The sequence below is a fragment of the Notothenia rossii genome (assembly GCF_949606895.1).
Source record: "Notothenia rossii genome assembly, chromosome: 10".
NCBI classification, from domain to species: Eukaryota; Metazoa; Chordata; class Actinopteri; order Perciformes; family Nototheniidae; genus Notothenia; species Notothenia rossii.
Window position 1 is genome coordinate 51,056,106 of NC_136908.1, and position 24,690 is coordinate 51,080,795.

Genomic DNA, 24,690 nt, shown 5'->3' on the forward strand with positions numbered 1-24,690 from the left:
TGTTTTTCCTTGGAGGAGAGTGCTTATTGATTTTGTCAACAGAGCATCGATTTCTCTCCCCTCTCTCTCTCTAACCTCGGACCTTGGCGAAGAAACCACAGATGAATGCTGGCGAACAAAAACCCCAGAGAGATAGAATGAAATATACTTTTCTGTTTTGATGGGTCTTTTTGGGGGGTTTTCAGATAAAGGTCTTCAAATAACTTGGCTAGACTCATCAGTTGCTTGGTTGGATTTATGACCACTATTAGGTTTTTCCCTGAAAGGACATTTTCTATGGAAGAAAATATATACTTTATATTTGTTTCTTCGTAATTGCATATTTTCAATATTGTCCAAATTGCCTCATTCAGAAGTATTCCCTTTGCTTTTCAGAAGAGAAATCAGGGATGAAACAAATAAATAATGCTCATAAAATTGGCTCATTTGTTTGTTATTCCTCTCTATTAAAATGGGGGATCTGCTGCCAGGTGTTTGGTGTCTGCTGAGTAGAATGACAGAGCAACGATTATGACTGCTGAAGGGAGAAGTCTGTTGCGAGGTCTCGTTATTTTCCATCTGGACTTTATGTTGTCTCTCTACTCGCTACTTAAAGCAACCAACTTCTCCCATCGCTGTGTTAGTGTGTAAGTGTGTGTGTCGGCTGTCTGTGGCTGAGAAGGTGTGCTGGGATGGCAGCAGACATCCCCGAGTTGTAGAGACAAGTATCTGACATGTGGCAGGTGACACAGATGATGGCTGGTTGTGTCCATTTCTCAAGTCAGGTCGACACAGTGCAGCGACAACATATGGTGGAGGGAGATACTGTACAGTTGCAATTGCAATTATTCAACCCCCATTCCACATTAGGTTTATTGGAAAGATATACAATGTCTTAGCTGTTTGCAGTAAACAAATTACAAAAGAACTGTTCACATAGTGAAACTAATATTACAGGGTTTTTTATCCAAATGCAACAGCAAATGCAACTCTTAATGACTAGTGCAGTCTCAAAATTATTCAATTGAATAATTTCGATTGCAACTATACGACTTATATGCTTCTTTTAAGTTCTTAAAACCAGCATCTTTACAGCATCGCAGCTCTTCAGACGACCAGAATTTAGTTTCCTCAAATAAATATATTCAAATGTTAGAAAGAAATTGTGATTTTAGCAAGAACTGATTGATACATTGTCATATAGTACTTGCATAAACGGAATTTGATAGAAAGTTACAATTAACATAACAATGTAAGATGCATTGTAAGGAAAACGATTAAGAGTTATACATTTCTAATTATTAGAGTCGTTTTCAGATGTTTTTGGAATATTGACGTGTGAAGTTATTGCAGTGAAGATTACTGGATATGAAGTTAGAGTATAGGGCGGTTACTCTTCAGGTGAAATGTGAATTATAGCTCAAAGACTACCTTCCCCCAAGCAACTGAAAACACCATCAACAAACAGCTGGCCTTTGGGGTAAACACTTCACAGCAAAGTGGCATGGTCCAAAGTCAAAGAAGACATCTAGTTATTTTAGGTGATTCAAAATCCAAAATGTAGCCGAAAGGTAATAACACCTGACAAGCTGTGTGACTAGTGATTGGTCCGGCCGGCTCAGTTCTCTGGAGGTTTCAAAAGAAATGTTTTGACAAAGGCATTATCACTAAGAAATGGATTGAGAGATCACCACATTTTAAATGAAAGAGACCCTTTCACTATTCATTCTGCTTGACTGCAATTTAACCGGCGAAATTGGGCTTTTCTTTTTAGGATGAGCAGCTCCACCTCTGAGAAAAGGATTTTGTTTAAAACTGCAGTCTATCTGTAAGAAATTCTAAGCCTTGAATCCCACACAAAAGAGCCCTTTCATACAGATTTTTAAAGGTAATGTAGGAGCAGGGAGCATGTGAACAATGTGTGTCAAACCCTGTGAATCTGTTTGATTTTCCTGCATCATTGACCTGTCATGGTTCTTTCACTGTTAATGCCTCTAAAGCCCACCCTGTGCAATTTTCTTCACTCTCACTTCTGTGTTGCCGGTGATTGCCGTGAAAGTGTCAGCCGTCGGAGAATCTTTTGTTTAAATGGCAAGTGGAAAATGCCAACATCTGTTACTTCCACTAAATTGGCTGAAGCTGTTCAGTCGGGTGTTGTCCTGCGACTCAGGTCCGATCGTTAGGAGTCCGAGGAGCTTAGGTGCTGATCCAGTGTGTGCCAACCCTGCAATCACACACATTTTCCTGCCTTCATCTCACTTCAGTCAGTTGCTAGAATAATTCCTTCAAATTGTGCTTTGACCCAGTTTAGAGAAAAGTTGTTTCTTCTCTGCGATGTTTTATTTCTCCCAGAAGTTTAATCCAAACGTTTTCCTGTCTGCTCTTTCCACAGTGCCATCATGGGCCGTTGTCTCCATTGCCTTTGTGGCTATCATTCTGGTGTTGGCATGCTGCTTCTGCGTCTGCAAAAAATGGATTTTGAAGAAGAAAAACAAAAAGAAGGGCAAAGACAAGGGCAAGAATGCCATCAACATGATGGATGTCCAAGATGGAGCCAAAACCGAGGTAAGGCTTTGAACTTTTGTTCCTTCAAATTCCGAAACATATTTCTTCTTAGATAATACAAGCTTACGGCCAAAACGTTTATTTTTTAATGGATCCTCTGTGCATTACTTTACGCTAAAGTTAAGGATTATTTTTCTCAACTATGGCCAATAATGTTTAGTTTTATTACATTTTTGGCTCTGGTCTAAATACTCTTTTAAATGTTTTGTAATGCTGTATCATGACAGATGTTATTGATCACATTTGCAGTAACTCCATCAACACACTTTAGGTTATGTTTTCAACAAAAGTATGAAACTAATGGTCGAAAACATCCTTATTATTTAATGAAACTACACTGCTGTATGTATTTTGTATGACATATTTGGTAGTTGTTGCCAAAGAAATACATACAGAAATAGTTATTTTAACATTTTATAATAATATATATATAACATATAACATATATAACAATAATGCATTCCAACTACATGAGAGTTAATGGAAGCCATTTAACTGGCAATTTCCAAACTCTCTTTTTTTCTCCTAAATTTGTGTTCCTGTGAGTGTTTCTTTTTGTCATATGAGGACCTGCTCACATGTTGAAGAGTGTGAGTAACATTTGCCGTGTAATGAAGTGGTATCCACCCTGAGAAATGACATAAACAAATAGGAGGCAATGTAATTAAGCTCTACCTTTTAACTGAACCGAACGGAAAGCAGTGAAACCCTGACACTTCAAATGGAGTCAGCACACTAATTGCGCCAGCGGAGAATCATTATACCCCCGTCCTCGGTGGAATCATGTACAAAGAGTGTTTAATTTGCTGCAACACCTCTGCTTTGAGAGCTGGATCCAAATGTAGACACAAAACAGTGACACTGTTTTCATACTTTATGATATGGTAAGAAAGTATAAATAAGATGTTAAAAGCTAAACACTTTATTCATTTTACAGCAAAGTCAGCCAGATTGCCGCGGTACAGCACTTTACTTTCTAGAGGAAACGATTGACCCTTAATTTCCAATATTCTGGCTGCCTTAAAACTATTTTTTTTCAATTTTCAAGTAGTCATTAATCAAAATGAATATCTCATCTCTGAGAATGGTGAATCTGCCACTTCCGAGGCAAGCGGTCATTTCTCCTGGTGGGCCCAGACTCTGGTGTGTTAACTCCTGTGTGTGGTTGTTTTAATTTGTGTTTCTTCCTTCTATGTCCTCCTTATCTGTGTTGTGTCTGATGACTGTTCGGGATGGTCACTGGCGGTAGGTTCCCAATTGCTGTTGGATCTTCTTAAGCCTGCTGCTCTGATGTTTTCTTTTTATAGCCTCTTGACAACAACTTACTCCCATAGAACCAAATATATGTAACTATGCATTCAGTACATGTATATCTACTGTATATATGTGTGTACAACCTGCATATGCACATATATATGAATGAAAGAAACACTGGGTGCAATGCATTGACAAGGTTGAACCATGCTGATTTTGTGCCAAACTAAAGTCTGCTGCCTTTTGAATCTTTAATTTACATATCAAACGAGTGGCGTCGAGCTAACGTAGAATGATTGAGAGGCACGACAAGTAAATGTTCTTTTGAAACTGGCGATCAAAAGGAAGCTTTTGACGTGCAGTAGGATTTGCATTCACATCTGTCAACCCGGGTGAAAATGATCATAGATATCCTGGAGAACAGATGCGTACAAATTGGATTAACCTCATAATCATGAAAATTACCTGTTTGATAAATCAGGGGATTTCATTTCCTCTATCATTTTACCCTGCTTCCTTTTTTTACGTGTGCTTAAAAATACGAAATTTCTGATTTTTGAACAAAAGGCAGAGACCAAAGTGGCGCAGTGGAAAAAATCAGACGCAATCAGTGTTGTTCAGCCTTTTGCTTTCACATGAGCTACTTGACAAACTAATAGGAGCACCTACCCCCCACTGCTGGCATGATGCTTCTAGCTACCATCGGCATAGGGGATAACTTTAAAGCTTCATGGGTTATGATGACAATGCGACTGAATGTCTTGAGGGTGTAACCAGAGTTATGGGAATGGGGAATCTCATGAGAGCACTGGTTTGTTCAGAGAATGCTCTGCATGCCTAACAGTAAGAGACATCTTGGAAGGCAACTTTTGATGCTGAATGAATGACCTTGAGAGCTAGTTTTTGCCTCTTCAATCGCATGTTGGTCTTAAAACAAAGTCCTCCACCTCCACCCCTCCTTCACCCCCCACCAACTGCTACCCTTACCTCAGTGCCAAGCTAGCCAAAGGGCAGTGGTGGAATAAGTACTCACATCCTTTACTTAGTTAAAAGTAATAATACCACAAATATTCAACAAGCAAAAGTATATCACTCAAAACATGAGTATTAGCATCAACATATTATTACCAAAACTACACTACTCACTCAAATGAATTGCCATTTTTGGTATAGTATGAAGTGTATCATATTACTGGATTGTATTTGTTGATATCATTTTAATTATGCAGCTAGCTAAGGAGGACTTTTTATTCTTCCAGGTAACTTAATCTACTGTACCATATCATATTTCATCAGACAATTTGTTTTTATATTAATAATATATAAAATCTAAGAACAAGTAACATAAAAAATGTAAATAAGTACAGTACTTGATTACATTAACTTAATCACTTTCCACCACTGCAAAAGGGAAACTTCACTTCCCACTGCAGACTCTTCCCAGTTGATATGCCGGAGACTTGATCTGCCTGAAATAACATGAAACTTTTCCAGAAGTATTTTCTCTCCTTCTTTCTGTCCTCTCTCTACCCTCCTCTCCTTCTTCTTCTCTGGTGAAATCTTCCTCCCTTTAGACAGACACACCCAAAGATTAATAGAAGAGCATCACCAGGGGACCAGTCGAGGGGCTTTAGTGCATCACAGAGCATGTCCTGGTGTTAACTGCTATGATGTTTTAGTGCTTGCTTCCCCTCCCCTGTTCTCCCCCTTACACATCATAAAACAAGTGGCAGCTTTTACAGGAGTAGGTCCGCTGGCAGGACCTGGGCAGGAACGGCTGGCTAGGTGCTAGCGCCAGCGACAAACAGGCGACACTGACTCTTGGTGGGTGTCTCCTTCAGGCCTTGAAGGATGAGGAGGATGCAGAGACAGGGCTGACTGAAACGGAGATAGAGGAAGAGCCCAAGGAGGACCAGAAACTGGGCAAATTACAATACTCCCTGGATTACAATTTCACCGAGAATACGGTAAGGCTCTGTTCTCCAAATCTCTCTGTGTTTGTCGTTGTTGAAAAGTCCTCCTTCGTAAGTATCGTCATTCCAAACTTCTCACCGGGTCCAACTTTCATCTCTCCAAAGATTAAACAGGACCCAACCCAGGTTTTGCACAACATTCTCCTTCTGCTGTAAACACTGTTCACACACTGAAGCTTGAGAGCAATCTCACAGGGATTTCATGGTGGTCGACTTTGTGCGTTTGCTACTGAGCTTTGTAAAAGATATAGCACACTATTGGGATTTAGCTTGCCTCTGGTTTGGTTTGTTCTTTGCTTTCTACATGATTGAAAACAGCCCCTGCTGATACCCATCTGCTTAATTCTTCCAGCGGCTGAGTTTTAAAAAAGCCGAATGAGGCAGCACATCAACTTCCTGGCGCCAGATGTTGTGTGACAGATAATAGACACGGTGCGTGAACACGGCGCTGTCCCTCACCATGCTATTATAAACACAACTGACAGCCAGAGATTAGACAGTAACTATACACACTGGCAAAAACTTTGATCGGTACAAAAATGTCCTCATGCAGTTTGTGTGCCCTTCAGATATCAACATTTTTAGCACTTAACCTGCGCAATACTCATCAAAGCACAGATTGTAGAGTCATAATGAAGCTAATAACATTCAGCACCATTAGTGTTCAGTCAACCATTTCTTTTGGGGAAGTATCGAGTCATTTTATAATATGTCATGTGGACAGAATTACATTTTACAAAGGGATCTGTCATTTGGTGGGAGGCAGCGATAGCTCTTGATTAAACTGAAATAAGCTCCACTGTGGAGCTAAAGTGTAATGAATGGATGACAGTTCTCACCTTTAGTGGCAGTGACCTGGGAGCAGTCGTGCGCGTGCTGCTCCGACTGCCTCTGAAGTTAAAGAAGACCTAAAACCCAACCTAAAACCCATTCAGGCAGCTGTTAATCTGACCCGTTTACACTGACAGAACCAGGCCTTCAGGACATATATATATGTTTTTAATCCCCAGGCTTTGATGCCCACACTATCAATGCTAACACTATAGAAAATAAGTGATTGATTTATTGCATGGATGAAGTTTTTTTAACATTTTCTGTAGACGTGGTAGCTGAGGCAGAACATTTAGCCAGGGACGATATTAAATCACAGCTTAACACTAAAATGGTACTTTCCAGTGTTTCCATAATTTTTTTAGAGGAAAATGTGTTTGAACCAGTGTCCCGAGTAATGATTGTCATATTTGATGATTACAGGACAAGATTTAAAGCCAGAGTATTCTTGATATGAAATGTGTTGTACAGTATGACTCGTTTAAAGGCGAAAGTGTTCATATATTTAGAGAAGGATACACTCAAAGTGATGCCAATTTATCATAGGAATTCAGTGCCAGTGCATTATGTACTATGCACTTTCTGAAGTCGGGCTGATAAATGTTTAACCATCATATTTGAGATTTCAGTTTGAATCCCATTACAAACCAAATCTTGATACATTTTCTTTACCCTCGAAATATCTTTTCTCCGTAATAGTAATTGTACCGTTATCAGAAACATTCCCTAATTTAAAGGACACCTTATCTGTCGTGCAAATGCAGTGTACATAAAACTAAATGTTTTTAACTAAATAACTAAAAGATAAAAGTCAAACATTATCGTCATGTAATGTGATATGCAGGGTTTTTCAGGATTGTCAACTATAAATCTTCTGTCTTTGGATGGGGATGTGAAATGATAGTGTGCATCTTCTTATTGCAGCTTTGTATCCAGCGTATTCTTAAGAAATATGATGTCAACTGTAAGGGGGAAATCCAAGGAGCATGTTATGTAAAGGTGATTTTGGATCCCCAGAAACTATGTGACATTTGGTGAAATTAAATTAAAACTGTCCCCAATGATCTACATAAACAAATTAGTTAAGCATCTGCCCTAAGCCCTAATAAATCCTAGGAATTGCTTAAGGGACTTGCCCTTTGTAGCCTGAAAACTCAGTAGTTAAATGTTCCAGCCTGCCAATAAATAAGTGGCAAACACTGGTGTGTGTTTTAACAGAGACTGAGGCAGAGACATGCAGATTAATGTCAGGTCCTCATGGCAAAGAGTCTCAGCTTTGTTTCTATCTGTTAACCACCACAAATGGCTGCTTCCCCTGGTGTTGATGACTCCGGGTTTAAACACTAATGAGACAAAAGGTTTTGTAAAAGATCCAAATCACTCGGGGAGCAGCGATGCGGCTACATCAGTCAAATACACAGCAAATGAAGCACAAAGAGCCCCCTCAGCACAGCAGGCGGAGAATTATAATGTCATTCCTACTTTCAACATCATTACCATAGTCATTGCTCTTTTTCAGGTCAAAACCAGAGCTATTGCATTGTGTCCACTCAGAGTATTTGAAATCAGTCATTAGTAAGAAGAAATTAGTTTCAAAACATCATTTATTTCAGATGTTCCCCTTAGACAGTTTATTTTAGAAAAGAAAACCAATGCTTGTTCGGTAAATATGAGTCAGGTCAATAACTATTAGTCTTCTTTGGAAGTGTGTGTGAAGCGGTCACAGCAGAGCCATGATGCATTTGGGACAAGCAGTCTGCGATAAGCTGAATTACCATCCTAAACCCATTCTCGTCAGCGTGCTGCTCACACACACACACACACACACACACACACACACACACACACACACACACACACACACACACACACACACACACACACACACACACACACACACACACACACACACACACACACACACACACACACATACATACATACATACATACATACATACATACATACATACATACATACATACATACATACATACATACATACATACATACATACACACACACACACACACACACACACACACTAATACTCTCTGAGTTAAACTGAATCCCACACACAGATGTGCAAACACACAGCAACAGGTATTTATTTTAGTTTTACTCTCAAAGCAAAGATGTTCAATAGTGAGGAGTTAATAATAAAAGTTTAATCAGTTGGTTATTTGACTAGTAACTATAGTGCTGGGAAGTGAGAAGAACCACTGGTATGTTAGCTGTTTTTAAACATTGCTATTTTAGAATAACAAAAAGATGTATCATTCATTTAGACATGTTTCCTAAATGTAATGTCCTCTGTAGAGAATTCAGCAGACGATGGTATAGAACTGTGTGAATTTGTGAGAATTCTGTTGCATTATATTATCCTTTATTGGAAAAGAAGAAATGCAAAGGAGTAAGCAGCTTCTCAGATGTGATGATTTTTTTTAAATATGGGGTTGACATGGACAAGATTGTATTTTTTTTTATAGGTGACACTATTTAGAGGCCAGGGAACGCTTCACTTACTGAAAATACTACTGAAAAAAATGGCTCCGGAGCTTCACTATGGTTTAAATGATTAATTGAGGAAAAATAATCGATCATTTAGTTGACAATAAAAGCTCTGTCTTCAAAGTGTTGACCTCACATACAAGAAATGTAAGAGTTTAAATAGATGGCAACAGCTGGAAAATGACCATGTAACACCATATTACTCAGTTATTGTAATTGAAGGGGGCTTTCCAAAGTCACTTCCTTCACTTAACTACATTTTTGAGAGAATCAGGATGACTAAGTGAATGACATTAGACAAACAAATATTTGGGTTATGAAACATTTTATATGTAGTCTCTGCTTGGTTTGGCTTGGGTGCAAAGGTGTTTTGAGGTAAATGGGATTTGAGTTGAGTTGGACACAATCAGCTGAAGTGGCTAACTAGAAATCAACATTTCCAACCACGTCCTGCTTTTATCTGTCTTCTGAAGCACCAGTGCCTCTGCCAGTAAAGATAATGTGACTGTTGCTGATGGATGGCTTAAAATCAAAAGGACAGCCTGTGAGGATTAATTGCTACACTTAAAATGCTAGAGCCACTTAACAGCCCTAAAAGAAAATGGTGACGGTTAGGTTCAGGTAAACGACAGCTAACATGATTGTACAGTTTAATTGTGTTTACCCTTTGAGGCATGTAAGAGTTCCTGATAAGCTACATGCAGATGTACATTTATTTAGGTTATTTTTATGTCAAAGGGATCCATTGAAATCTTGACAGTCTCATTTCAGTATTTGCAGAAAATGTTGTGCTTAACCTGGGGATCATTAATGAATCAATGAAACTCCATCCTTTCCATGATATTCTCGTGTCGTGTTCACTATTGTGTGGTGCCTGTGTGTGAATACCATGTAAGTGTGTGTGTGTGTGTATATGTGGTACATTTACAGAAACTCGCCTGCATCTCATGAAGACCTTTCCCTACTGGAATCACACCAACATCTAATGCAGATCTGTGGTACTTTATACTGTAAAATAAGACTATAATTAACCTGTGCCGGGCCCCTGATTTTGATAAAACTGTCTAGCTTGTGTTGGTTTCCTTACTTAAAGACAGAGATGAAGAAAAGGGTCACATAAGGTCCATTTAGTCAATGTGGGTTTTAGTTATGTCAACAAATAAATTGTCTGGGGAAAAGCTGCTCTGATGGCAGAAATAATCTAATTTGTCCAATTCAACATTATTGCGTGAAAGCAAAATACCAGAGTTCTTAAAGCTCAAACACCAACACAAAGCAAGAAGCAAAGCTAGAACGGTGAATTAAATAGAAACATTTAAGAAAAAGGAACAACAACGGTCTAAATATTGATACGAGATCCAGAGGTTAGCTTAATAGCTTAGCTTTCTAACCTAATGGCCCAGTATGACACTGGCAAAATCAAACCAATCGCAACTCTATGTACGTTCACCTTTATCGGCAGGAGCCTGCATTACTTGAGTTGGGAACTTTTCTGTCATAAGAGTAGACTCTTTCCCAGGTTAAGAATGGACTTGAATGCTGAGGCCTGTACTACGAATCCAGTTCAACATACCCTGGATGTTTCTCTGGCTTAACTAACCCAAAACAAACGCAATCCTGCTAACCCGTCCTACGACGCTGGTTATCAACTCGGTCAACTCGGAGCACAGACTAGGTTCCAAGATAAGTCACCATGGAGATCTAGTCCGCTAAAAAGTGAACCAGCTTTGTAGTACCGGAAATCCAAGAAGTTATCTTGCTTACGAAAATCCTGCTTCGTAGTATACCCCCCTGGTTTGCCGTTCAGCAATCAGCATACATTACCATGAAGATCTACCCTGGTAAGAAGAGAATCAGCGTCGTAGGACCGGAAACCCAGAGTTTACCTTGAAGTTACCTCGCTAAACGAAAATCCGGCTTCGTAGTACAGGCCTCTGGCCTGCACTTGATTCATTGTTTTTTAACCTGCAAATACCTCCAAAAACGTTTTCTTTTGAATGATGCTTGACAAAAAAACTCCACACACTGAAAATGTAAAAGTTGTCTTTAGGAGCAGCTCTGCTTCTGAGAATGTCTGAAGCATTTCAAAATCCTAACATTGTTCTGTAAGAAAAAAGAAAACCATCAATCTATAGTTTATGTCAGTAAAATAGACTCACCCTCAAATAGTTGGTTATTTGCCTTATTGCAATAACCAACTGGTGCCATATGTCATTGTTTCCTACTTCTTTCATATAGTATGTTTTCACTGGTAGCAGCACGCAGTTACCGGTGTCTCTCTGCCCTGGTCGGCCTCCAGATTGCTGCTTGATGGCTGCCTGATAGCGAGTTGATTGACTGACTAGCTGTTCTCCTGAGAGGCGTCTGAGTAGAGACTCTGACTGGCAGGTCAATCAGCCCCCCGGCCCCCCCACTGTGGTTATCAATTATCCGCCCTATGTGAAGAGAAACAGTCCTCTCATTCCTGCTCTGACACATCCTGACCTTTACACACTCTACAGCCGCTGTCAGCACTTGCACACATAACCTTTAAAATTGCTGCTATATCCTCGAGAAAATGACACTAAATCATCTTTAAGCCACCATTAAAAGTAATTGAGTGATATCAGAAGACAAGACAATGGCCCTTAAGGTGTTAAGATTTAAAAGTAGGGCTGAACGATTTGATAACTGCGATTATTTTGACTAACATTGCAGATGCGATCACTATATATTGTACGGCCCTAAATAAGAGATAGACTTTAGTTTTAAACATATATCTGTAAGGATGTTGGTGAGATGAAGGATTTGTTACAGACATTTGGATTAGTTGACAATCTGACATGCCGTCGCTCACTTTTTTCACCCTTTGTGTTTCACTTTTAGCTCATGGTGGGTATCATCCAGGCTGCCGAGCTGCCTGCTATGGACATGGGTGGAACATCTGACCCATACGTAAAGGTCTACCTGCTACCGGACAAGAAGAAGAAGTTTGAGACCAAAGTCCACAGGAAGACCCTCAACCCTACCTTCAATGAGCAGTTCATCTTCAAGGTACATCTTCACTTGCTTCTCCCTGATGCTCGAAAAGCTTTGCTCATTTCAAGTCACTTTGTTGTAGCTGGATATCTTTTGGTTCCACTGACAATCTGATTTGCATGCAGCCGTGACTGCTGGGAAGGTGTGGAGACAGTAACCAGCTGGCACATTAACACGCTCCTGACAGAATATCTCTCACACACACAGTTGCACACACACACACACGCTGAGGCTCAGTGTGATTGGGATTAACACAGGCAGATGCACCGCTACACCCTGGCCCTGCCTCGGCCATAATAGATGCATGGCTGTCGCTCAGCTGTGGAAAAAGTTTTGTTATTCAGTCAACGGTGAAGAGCGCAGGTGTTTGGTGTTAGGTTAAGCATATTGTGATTTGATATCCATCTCAATACAAGGCTTATTTTTGTACATATTTTTCATAATGCTTGATTCCGAATGTGTGGCGGAGAAAAACAGGGAGTCTTATCTCTCCCGCACTTTCTATTCTTGTGTCGTATCAAGTCATTTCCATTTAATACCTTTCGTCCCAAAATTGAAGAAAAATCATGGATCAAAAGTTCCCACCTGTGTGTTAGCCAACCCAGGTTGCAAGCCTGATAACGGTGGCCTTTCGGTGGGGGGGCTGGAGGAGTAGTAATTGGTTTGGAAACAGCTAAAATGTCACCATCCACCCACACACACCTGACTCTGATTGGCATTTAATTCTGTGTTGGACTAAATGTATGGAATTGAATGTTTATTTGAAGTCTGTATACAACAGAACTTATGATATTATCATGTCCTAAATAACAATGCAACAAATCAAGGCTTCTCCTACTGTCAACAAAAAATGGACATTATAAGCTTTACAAATATTAGAGTATTGAGAATGGATTGCATTACATCCCACATGTGTTCCTGGTACGTCAGGATTATTTTTTGATTTGTTGAGTTATAAATAAATAATGGCCGAGGTTAAAGAAACAAATTATGGATATACATGTACTGTTTTCTATGTCCTCGTAACTGGTTGCTAGAACTTGATATGTTAGCCTAGCCTGCTAACTTAAAAAGTTGACGTTGAATTACAGGAATTGTTACCTAAAAGCACTTCTTATTTAGTCAATCATCATTTCATCATCATATTGTCGTGTTTAATGTTTTATTGTTCTATTCTCAGAGCGCCTCTTTAATCCAACTTTTCAACGATTAGCGCTCCTTTACAAACATGACACTGTAAATGCCCATTTTGATCAGTTTCTGTTGTTATCATCTTTAGGTTCCCTATGTGGAGCTCGGTGGAAAAACACTAATAATGACGGTGTACGACTTCGACCGCTTCTCTAAACACGATGCCATCGGCGACATCAAGGTGCCCATGAACAAAGTGGACTTCAGCCACGTAACAGAGGAATGGCGGGATCTGATGAGTGCTGAGAAGGAAGAGGTAAGACTTCTCTGGGCTGACACATGCCAAAAGTTCAATCAACACCAAAGAAATGGAAAATGAGTAGGTTTGAAATCATTTTGTGACACCTGTCTCTTTGTCAAGGCTCAGATTTGGCAGCAGCTGCTTCATTATTAAAACATTTTTATTATTGGTGCTTGCATTAGTGATATCCCAATGATTACTTTTGCTTTGTTGAGCAAGCCAATTATGCTCGAACAACAAATGTGATGCCTGAAGTACTCCATCTCTCCTTGAAATGTCACTTAATCAGATGTCCACACTTCCCCTTCAATTAATAGAAGTGTGACTTTCCAGGCAGCAGTTCAGGAGATTCAATTTTCATGGTAAATGTCATGGCATATAGCACATGTTGCCAGGGAAACCTATTTTTTAGCATTACGGTGGTTAAATTTAAAGGTTAATTATAGCGGTGTCGAATGGCTGCTGGTGTTGTTTGAGTTGAAGGGCATCAGTATACTTCTTTCGTCGATTGTACAGCTGCACCTGATGATTCTACTCACGGCTTGACACACAGGAGTGATGCTTTGCCGTGGTAAAGCTAAGTGGAGAGGAGAAGCAGAACAAAATGCTGCCTTCCACCTTCAAAAACATTGAAGCTTTCATTGTTACATTAATAAATCTTATCACAATGTGGCTCCGAACAGTAATTATGACTGCATACAAGTGATGAAAAATCCATCTCTCCTCTAGCTTTTATGCCACATTGTAAAAATCTGTTAATTAACCTGCCTCGGTCAAAAGAACTCTTTTGTCTCGGCAGCGCTAGCTGTTGATGACTCAATTTAAAAGCACTTTATTTCCAATAGTTAAAAAGAAAACTTCACAACTAATAGCCTCACTTTAAAATCACAACTCGTCATTTTTACTTTTGTGTTTGTGCAGCCAGGGTGTGTTGGTAAAAACCGGCTTTGTATAAAACCTAAATCCCAGCTGTGCAGGAACCAACGTGTTTTCAACTGAACGGTAAGGCCGAAGTGCTGAGGGGTGAGAACATATTATTAATGGGATATGGGGAAAAAAACATCATACATGTATGAATGGGCATTTTATTGCTTTATTCAAAAGTTAAGAGAATAGAAGTGACAAGAAATGAGGAGAGACTTAGATTGGATTTAATAAACTGCTGACGTTGTTGCTATATAAGGTCATACCTTTTAACAGACATACATACCTCTGCTCTTCTTTTTCTTCTTTTCTGTGAAAGACTGGATACTCTTACCTCATCGGGCCTCTTTTTATATTTAAATATTCAAAGAAAACAGTCTGAGGAGAGAAATCACTCTCCTACTGAGCTGTTCACAACCCCTTGAATATGTGAAACATGTCATTCGGGAGTCGAAGGTTTTTCTTTAAATATATACAAAGAAAATAAAGCATTGAGAAAGCATATCAGTCCAAACGCACAAAGAAAGAGAAGTTCTTTCAGGTTTAAATCTCTTAACAGTGAGCTCAGTGGAGATTTAATACACCAAGGTGTCACAATTCTCTTTATCTTTAAGGTCAAATATGAAGTAAAAAGCTTTAGAAAAGCCCTTTGATTTGAAAAGGCAGCAGTTGGCCTTTTACAGTTCATTGTAAACATTAAAAAGCTGTAATCAATCATTGGCCACGACCTCTCTCGCTGGCCTCCAGTGGAGCATGAATCAGTGTTGATTAAAAGCTAATGCATTTATTTATTGGTTTTTGTTGTGCAACTACTACAATATTTAGGGGGGTCTATAATGTTAAAAACCACACTCTCTGCAACCATTATCAGCACACTCATTGTGCATGATTGGAACTCGATAAAAGACTCCTGGAATAAAACAAAGTGTGATAATCAAGTCCAATTTGACTCTGATTTATCATTTCCAATGAAAGTGACCACATGTGTTACCTGAGAGAGAGTTGTGTGTGCTCGTCGTGTTGATAAGAGAGATGGTGAGAATCTGAATGGCTCTCTGTTCAGCCTGTGATAATGAGGCTGTGTTTGTGATGGTAGTTTGTTTGAACAAGTGAAGTGATTGCAGTTTTTCCAGCAAAGATAATGAGCGGCAAAGAAAAGTGAGAGCCGATATTAGAAAGCATTCAAAGCAAAGCGAGAAACCAAATCCACAGGAGAAGATTGAAAACATGCAGGGACTTCTCGTACAATTGATCGGCTGCGACTATGACTCAGAGCCGCAGTGTGACTTGAAGCATTGCATTTGACATACTGTGTATTTTTGTACAGTTCTTAAAGGTTTTGATGTGAGTATGGCGTAACCTAAATGTATAACACTTTGCCTTTTCTTCCTTTTGGATTGATATTGGTGCATAATGATGAATGTCTTGATTGTTAATGCATCTTCATTCAAAGACTGATTGCAGTCCACTGATTGCCATTCATACTGTATACCACAGATAAGAGTTATAAGAAAACATGAATGTATAATAAATAAAATCCATATATAAGATGCATTATTAGAGTCTAGTGTTGTTTACATTATATTATAACAAGAGAGTACATATAATGTAGTGTGTTGTGTTTTATTTGTATCGTGATATACAGTAAATCGTAAATTGTTCCTGTCCTAAAGGTATTTTACATTATTTTTTTGAGGTTGCCATCAAATGAATCATTTGATATTATCAACCTGCTAAAATGATTTACTCATTTTTTTAAATGGCAATAGGAGTAATAGTGTGTTTGTTGTTTTTGTTATTTGTCTCGATTGTTTTAATTATTTTTCCATTTATTCAATAAGACAGCGGACATCTGGCTCAAATGATTATAGATAACCTTGTTTACAGTTTATCCTGCACACCATTTCAAATATAGAGAAATGTTGTGTATGCATATTTGCCTCCAAACTAAATTGTTTTCTCTTCATCTTTTTCATTTGTATTGCAGACTTATTATATCCTCGAATGAAAATGTGTGTTTCTAGCAGTTTTACACTAACCACCAAAAGATGTGTGTTGATCTTTCAACATCTGCATAGAAATGTATGCACTTATAGTAACTACAAAAACATCTATCTTATGTGAATGATATGCATATGTGCACCCTTATACAAGTAAACACTGTAATGTATGTAAACAACTCTACAACCCACTGTCAATGTACTCTGGTTTAACCGTTAATATCTTTACTTTTTTTTAAAACACACTATCAGCTCATTAAAAGTGATCCTTCTGATTCACGTTAATATCGGCACATCCAGCTTGTTGAACAGAGCTTCAGGTTTGGTTCACTGAACAATTTCTAACGTGCTTTTGATGGGAATTTAGGAGCTATTTCTATCTCACCTCGCCTCTCAGTGATGCAGTAAATGTGGAGTCAGTACTTCCTGTGTAAACAACAGTCCTCTCCTCTGCCTGTCCAACAGCAAGAGAAGCTGGGAGATATCTGCTTCTCTCTGCGGTACGTCCCCACTGCTGGCAAGTTGACTGTGGTCGTCCTGGAGGCCAAAAACCTGAAGAAAATGGATGTGGGAGGCTTGTCAGGTGAGAACAATTACCATAGCCTGTGTGATTGCACACTGACGTTCCCTCTGACAGGCCTTTTGTCTCTAATTATACATGCACTGCGGCTCTCTCCTACAAGGTTATTTTTTTAACAACCGCCCTAACACATCACTGGTCACGATTAAAAATGTCAAAGAAAAAGACATGGCCTAAAATGTTTCTACAAAAGTCCAGATGGTGAAGAAAGTGTAATAAAGGTTGTGTAAAAGGAACACATGCCACCCAGCAATGGTAGAAAGTACATTTACTCAAGTACTGCATTTAAGTACAGGTGGAGGTACCTGTACTTTCAGTATTTTCCTTCCACTACTACAGTACAGTACTACTACATTTCTGAAGGTAATATTCTGCTTTTAACTTTGCTATATTTTTCTGACAACATAGGTGTTTTAGAAATTAATATTTAGATTTAAATCATTTCCTACTATTTTCAGATTCTTTACAAAATATATAATAAATCAATTATTTCAAAAAATATAAAGTACATCTATCCAAGACAAAAAATAATCATTAGTTGCTGTAATTTAAGTAATTTAATGACATAGTTTGCATTGCACACTTTTACTTTTAATACTTTAAGTACGTTTTCCTAATAATACTTAGATTCCTTTCAAATGTAATGCAGGACTTTAACTAGTAAGAGTATTTGTGTTGTTTATGTTTTTGTATTTAATGTAAAGAATCTGAATACTGCCTCCATCACTGGGAAACACTAATGATGAGAGCATAAGGAAGACAAGGTGTTGAGTAAAGAATGGACCCAGAAGAAAAAATTATCCTATTCCTTCTGTGGCGTTCCTCCAACCGTGCGACCATGCAGCATTAGGATCAATAGCTGACATTTATCTCAATACAGTCAGGTCTGAATACCGGTCTGATGTCATGGTAACGGAATGTGCCGCAGATGACAGCACAAACAACATGGAGTCAGTTTCCTTCAAAGATGGTCTGTTGATTCATTAAGGGATAAGAACTTGGTAAATCACTGGTAGGACGAGCACAAATTCACAGTTGAAGTCTTGTACCTTGTTTTTAACATTTGACCGTGGGGTGCAAAAGAAGGATTCTCCTTTTTTACCACATGAAGAGGTGAAAACGGTGCATATTACTCTGGATTTTTGAAACCACACCCGGTTAAAAGCTACATTTCGCCCTAATCTTTGTTCTACTTTCCCTATGTCTATATCTTTTGTAATTGTATGTTTTATATTATTGAATTGTATGATCTTTTTTTCTAAGTCACTTATACTTCATAACTGTCACCCACTTTAATAAAGCATTATAATACCACTATAATGCCATATAATGTGATCATAAGTTACTCTAAATAGGTGCTCTGTAGCAATACAATTAGGAAGGAAGATATCATACCTGCAATTATAAAGAATGAAGATACTTGATCTTATCAAATCAAATAAAATGTATTTTGATGTGTTGTTATGATTATGATTGTTGTTATAAAGCGTTATGAAATGTTTGAAGGACATCTCACCACTCTTAGAAAATACTATAAGCAGATTTTAATGAATTTAAACTGTGTTCATAATGCATTTTAGACAGGGCCTTCATAGAAAGTGTTAGCATTGTTATAGCTCTAAAAAATAAATACATTTCATTTGACGATACATGAATAATCAGACACTCTCGCACAGACACCAAGAGCCCTACATGCACACACTCAGAAACACAAATGCAAAATCACGCAATGACCCCTCCTCTCCATCCTGAGTTCCCTTAGACTTTCTTGAGTGGTTTCATTTTAAAATTCCCCGGTGTGCACTTCCCCCGCCTTCACTCTTTCTGTTGCAATCACCATACACCTGGGTCCAATTCTTCCTGCCTGACAGCCCAGTCCCTCTATATAAGCCCAAACGTCATGCTGTACAGTAACACCTCGCACATTAAAAGCTCACAGCTCCCTTTCATCTACTAGACCAGTGCCAAGCAGCCACCCTCCTGTAAAAAATAAACCTTCCTCGGCTGCCATTTTATGCTACTGGCATTAGCTCACCTGCGATCATTTGCATCATGGGATTTTCAGTCATATCGCCTAGCCAATATAAAAGGTGTTAATGTGTTCACTTGGAAGGCCAGCTTCCTCTCAAACAGACACGGGAAATAGCAGAGAACCCAGACAGTTTGACAGATACTGTATGTAACATTTAATTAGATTTTTTTGTATCTGTGATTACAGGGTGAATTTTTAACATACGGTTGTAGTACAATACATGTTTTTAATTACACACATCCAGAATATACTCTGAATTACAGTTTGTGTTTTGATTTTCCTGAGTTGCAACTGCTTCCCTGCTCCGAGAATGGACTTAAAAGTGGAGCAGATGGATGAAATAATGGGCAGGTCTGTAATAACAATAATTAGCCTCCATCCACATGGCGTCTTAAGGAGGAGGACATGTAATTGATGGCCTGGGATCAGCCTTCTCCTCTATTGTTATCCTGTTTACCATGCCTAATTATGGCTCGCAGAGGAAGATGTGGGTATTATCATTAACCAATGTATAATCAGAAATAATTCTTTTGATTGGCTCCTCATGAAACATCCCTCCAAATCTTCCTCCATGCTGCGTCTCTCACAAAAACAGACTTTGTTCATTTTAGTTGAAAAAGTACAGTTGATTTTTTTGTTTGGTGCTGTTGTTAATTGATGCACCGAGCAGCTGTTTAGCTGTCGTCTCAAAATAATCCCAGCCTCATTGCAGACAAGTTGATTTCCTCTCTGTTCCGTAGCCGACACCACAGCATTACAATACATCTCCATTATGTTGAGTTGTGGGCAATCAGAATTCAAAGAATCTCTAACTCCAGTGGGCGGTGCATTTTACAGTTCTGCCAAACAGACTAAAGACTACAAAGTGAGTTATAAAGGAGAGTAATTGCCGTAGCAGGCTAAGTCATCAACACGTCTTTCAACCGCCCACGGATGTATGGTGTTATTCTGTGCTAAGGGGCAGTAAGAATTTCACTTAACGCTGTTTAAAATGGTGCATTTTACAAGCCGCCGTAGTGTTTCCCCTGGCATAAAAGATAAGTCAGGCTCACAACTGTGTCGGACACAGAGGCTAAGTGTCTGTAAGCAGAATGAGGACATGTGGGTTTATAGAGGTAATGGAAGCAAAAGTGTTTTGTCCCACCTTCTTTGTACCTCTGAAGACTTCCCAGGGCTGTGAGGCGAAACATAACCGATAATGGCTCCACTGTGGGAGAGGCTATCAAAGCACACAGGCGCTGGTGTCGCTGGTAATGAAACCTCACTGCCCCTACCAGGTGCTAAAGTTCACCTTCAAGCCTCTGGGCAGCAGGGCTTATTTGTTTTGGTCGGACTCACAGGTTTACTTTGAGGCAGTATTGAGATAAACCAGCCCAAAGAGACGGAAGCAATTTATTAGTGATAAGGAAATGCATTACCTTTTAGATTACAATCATCAAAGTATAAATAAACTAAATAATCAACAATAACATTCAATTATAGGTGGAGATATCCAGCAGCAGTACATTAGTTTAAATTAGCTCCACTTGTATTAGCTGTGATGGAAATTAATGCATCAAAAATCATAATCCGGTTATTTATTATAAATGATTCTGAAATGGGCCCTTACACACCAGAAGTACTTTTACTTTTGACACTTAAAGTATATCTTCATGTCAATACTTATGGAGTATGGTTTTGAATGCAGGACTAGAGAATAAAGAGTATTTTTACAATGTAGTATTGCTACTTTTCTGTAAGTAAGAAATCTTCCACAACTGGATGTACATAATGAAAAGCAGGTGAGTTACAGGAACATGTATAATATGCTCCTATGACAATAATATTCTCTTGAAATGTCACAATGATGTCAGTTATCATGGAGGCGGTTTATGTGCGTCAGAGAAGATTTTCACTGTAAATTGTGTTTGTGTGCCATTCTGCGCTGATCTGAGTGTGTAAAACTAAACCGACAGTTACCCCTGGATTCACCAACCATGGCAAATCCAAACTGATGGGAGGAAAGCTGAGATAACAGCCAGGCTATATTTAAACCTGCTTGTATTATTGTTCATTTGCCACCGCTCTACCAGCGCTCGCAGCGGCCACACTTATGAACGACATTTTGAAGAAGGAAAATAAATGTTTCTTGGGCATAATGTATTTTTGAATCCCTGACATAAACATACATCTAAACACAAATAAATAAAAAACAGCATCTGTGCAAAGCTGCATCAAAAAGTAATCACAGTCTATTTGGCCTTGTTTAAAATGGATATTGTAGTGGGGATGAAAGTGTTGTTGTTAGTTCACGCTGCAGCTGATCTGGCTCAGAGCTCATCACTTATCCAGAAACCTGCCTCCAGCCTCCCGGGGGAAATGTATGGACCGCTGATAGTGCGTCGCCTCATAAAACTATGGCCAAGATCCAGGACTCAGATCAGTAACCCTCAGGATAGTGAAGTCGAGCCTCCGCGCTTTATACATCCGTGAGTAAGCGCTGTTGCATCATGAGCGCTGTCACTCATCCATGAGATGGGACAGATTACATCCATCTGGGATAAGGCGGTAAAATGGGCCGGATATGAGTTACGGCGAGCCTCCAAAATCTCAATAATGCCAAACTCGCATCTGCTGGCCAGAAAGATAAGGAGCAGCGATGAGGAGCCACAGGTGTGTTTTCTTTTCTTCAACTGGAGAAAGGATATCTTGCATAATCCTATTCATCCGTTGTCTTCAAGCAAAATCATCAATATGAGAGGATCCTTTACATTTAACTGAACATGTTGTTGCCGTCACTGTCGTAGCAATATCTCAGCAAATAGTATACAATGCGATAACACCCTCCATGAAAGTGCGATTGTCTTGTTTTAAAGATCCCATGACATGCTTTTCTGGTTATTACCCATCCCCTTATGTGTTATGTAGCTTTTTATGCATGTAAACGGTCTGCAAAGTCACAAACCCTCAAAGTACACCCTGTAGCGAGTAAAACTCTAACACAGAAAATACCTGTCTGTGCTGCCCCAGAACGTCTCGTTGGAGATTTCCATTTTCCATTTTTGTCTTCGTGTTCACAGTGTCGCAACGACGACCAATCCGTGGAGCTCTTCACACACACACACACACACACACACACACACACACACACACACACACACACACACACACACACATACACACACTCACTCAGCCTTATCTTTTCTCAGGCTGTGAGTGTGTGGCGAACAGCCTGGCTGTGAGTGTATGCGTGTACTCAGGCTGAGTTCTGCGGTGTCTCACTGTCTCGACCCCACGCAGCAACCAGGAATTGACACCAGTAATCCAGCTCACACTGTCCGCTCCTCAAGCCTCAAAGGGCGGAGCAACGAGCCCCGCAACGTCCCGCCAACACGGCACCCAGACCCCACGCAGCATTCTCATCTGTTTGTCATTACTGGTGTCATTTTCTGGTTGCTAACAAACGCCATTGTAACACATAAACACTGATGTTCCGCTGTAACGGTGGTGGACTCATCAGATCAGAGTGGGCTCATAGGGAGGGGGGGGGCAGGAGCTCCAACAAGCCGTTTAGGACAGAGAGTGAATACACATACTATACAGAGATGCTGTATGAGAAACCAATGTGATTTTGGGACATTGAACATTGTAAATCTATTCTAGTAGACCTCAACAATGGAATTATGATCAGTAGAAAAGGCTATGTCATGGGACCTTTAATATATATGTTCCCTTATCATACTTAGCACTCACTAGCTCTTCCCTGCATTACAGGACAGATGCTGCTTTGTTTCTATGTCTTCTACATGGATCATTAACTGTTGACGATGGTTTGCCTGGGACATGAACCTTTAGTCTCACTCTCATTGGAACATTTCATACCACTATTAAAGATTACTTTTACAACATTCTCATTTTAATATGAGGCTGCCCTTTTTGTAGTGTTAACTTACTAAGCTGACATTATTTCAGCCAGCAAATATGGGAGTCTTTGGCTAGAGATATGAAGCCTTGTTTTGTCTACCATTGTCTTCAAGGACCTTTTGTCAGTAAAAGTCGTGAAACCTCAGAGTGGTAAATGTGCCACCATTGAAACCCACAAATGTGACATGCACGAACGGAAAGCTTGACAAGTCAATGTGACGAATGTTCACATTAGACCCTTATTACCTTTTACTTTTTCTCAGACTTTGTGCTTGACTTTCTTTGAACCTCTGTGAACTTGATGAGACAGACTTCTGCCTACGCAGGATTACTTTTAAAAAAGAACAAAGGAGGTTCTATTAGCAATGACAGCCACCTGTGGCTGATCAAACAAAGGAAACCCTGGGAAACTTTACTCATGCAGACAATCCAAGGGAGGGAAAACGTGACCGCAACTGATTTGTGCAAGTTCAGTGCAGAAACATTACAAAATACGTTTATAGTTTATAACTTAAGTGCAAAGAGTTCTCAAACTAAAACTTTGATCCAAGACAATGATTTCAAGGATAAAGGTATGGAGGTTTCAAGTGTTCATATTTCAGTTTTAAATGTACTAGTTGAGGCTGGAGAACTTCCTCATTTAGAGAGGGTTGGATGTATGGCCTGAGCACACGACCCTCATTCACTGTTTTTCCCGCCCCAGCTCTCCAGCTCTTCTCAGCAGGAAAGTAATTATAGACGCCCACTCTGAAAGGATCCTGTTACCTTTCCACTCATGTCCCCTATTTATTCTCTCTGCTTTTCTTCCTCTTACTTTGTGTGTGTTTTTTTCTCTGTATATTCATATTAGATGCCTAAACGTGTCTGGCAGTCTAAAATCATGTCCATATCCCCCTAAATTGAATAAAAGATTAATGGAGCTAAGCTTGTTTTTCCGTTGCTGGAAATCTCATTATGTTCCAGCCAAAAGGGTGATATTTTCCAGTGTGGGCAAAAAGCAAACAAAAATAATCAAAAACAGGAACGTTACTAAGACTTTGTGCATATTGGATCCAAGGAGAAATCCAGATGATCAGATCAAGCAATGTTGCAACAACTAATTATAAGCTCTGATTCAAAGTCTTAATCTTTATTCAACCGATGCACAGCTCTAAGGTTCAGTAGTTAGGGGATATCGCCAGCCTAAGGCAGAGGACTACCTCATTAGCAACTTTGAGATTATTATGGTTATTTGTTTTTGTCTTTCTCAAAGCGCTGTGTTACCTTAAACAATAAATGACACACTAAGTGTTTTGCATTACGCAGCGTCCACACGGCGGCGTGCGTTGAAGCTTGCAGGTGGGCGTGTCTGAAATTCGACCAACAACCAATCACATGAATCTCCCACCCCGGACACAAGGGCACGTGGTTTGATTGGCTAGAACTTGTACTGGCATATGATTTGATTGGCTGACGCTTCCGTCGAAGCTTCAAAAGTTGAACATTGCTCAACTTTTGAAGCGAGCAACGCGTAGCGATGCTCCCACAATGCAGTTCGGCGAAGCATGACGTCACCCCATTCAAAGTGAATGGGCAGAAGCGTTGAAGCTTCAACCGACGCCGCCGTGTGGACGGGCCACTAGTTTTCCCCCTGTAGTTTGTAGCTGCCATGATTGTGGGCCGAGATCATTTTACGTCATAAGGCAGCCT

General features: G+C 39.5%; 1 protein-coding gene across 5 annotated transcripts in view; it reads left to right on the forward strand.

Annotated features, from left to right (window-relative positions):
* The window catches only part of syt1a (synaptotagmin Ia), a 186,926-nt gene that overhangs the window by 153,791 nt on the left and 8,445 nt on the right, over positions 1 to 24,690 (forward strand). For 4 of the 5 annotated variants that reach the window (XM_079655406.1, XM_079655405.1, XM_079655403.1 and 1 more), the window contains 5 exons: positions 2,372 to 2,544; positions 5,640 to 5,765; positions 11,978 to 12,145; positions 13,410 to 13,577; positions 16,952 to 17,069. In XM_079655406.1, coding sequence (XP_079511532.1) covers positions 2,372 to 2,544; positions 5,640 to 5,765; positions 11,978 to 12,145; positions 13,410 to 13,577; positions 16,952 to 17,069 — 753 coding nt within the window. The remainder of the gene's footprint in view (positions 1 to 2,371; positions 2,545 to 5,639; positions 5,766 to 11,977; positions 12,146 to 13,409; positions 13,578 to 16,951; positions 17,070 to 24,690) is intronic. The other variant, XM_079655407.1, reaches the window with a different exon arrangement.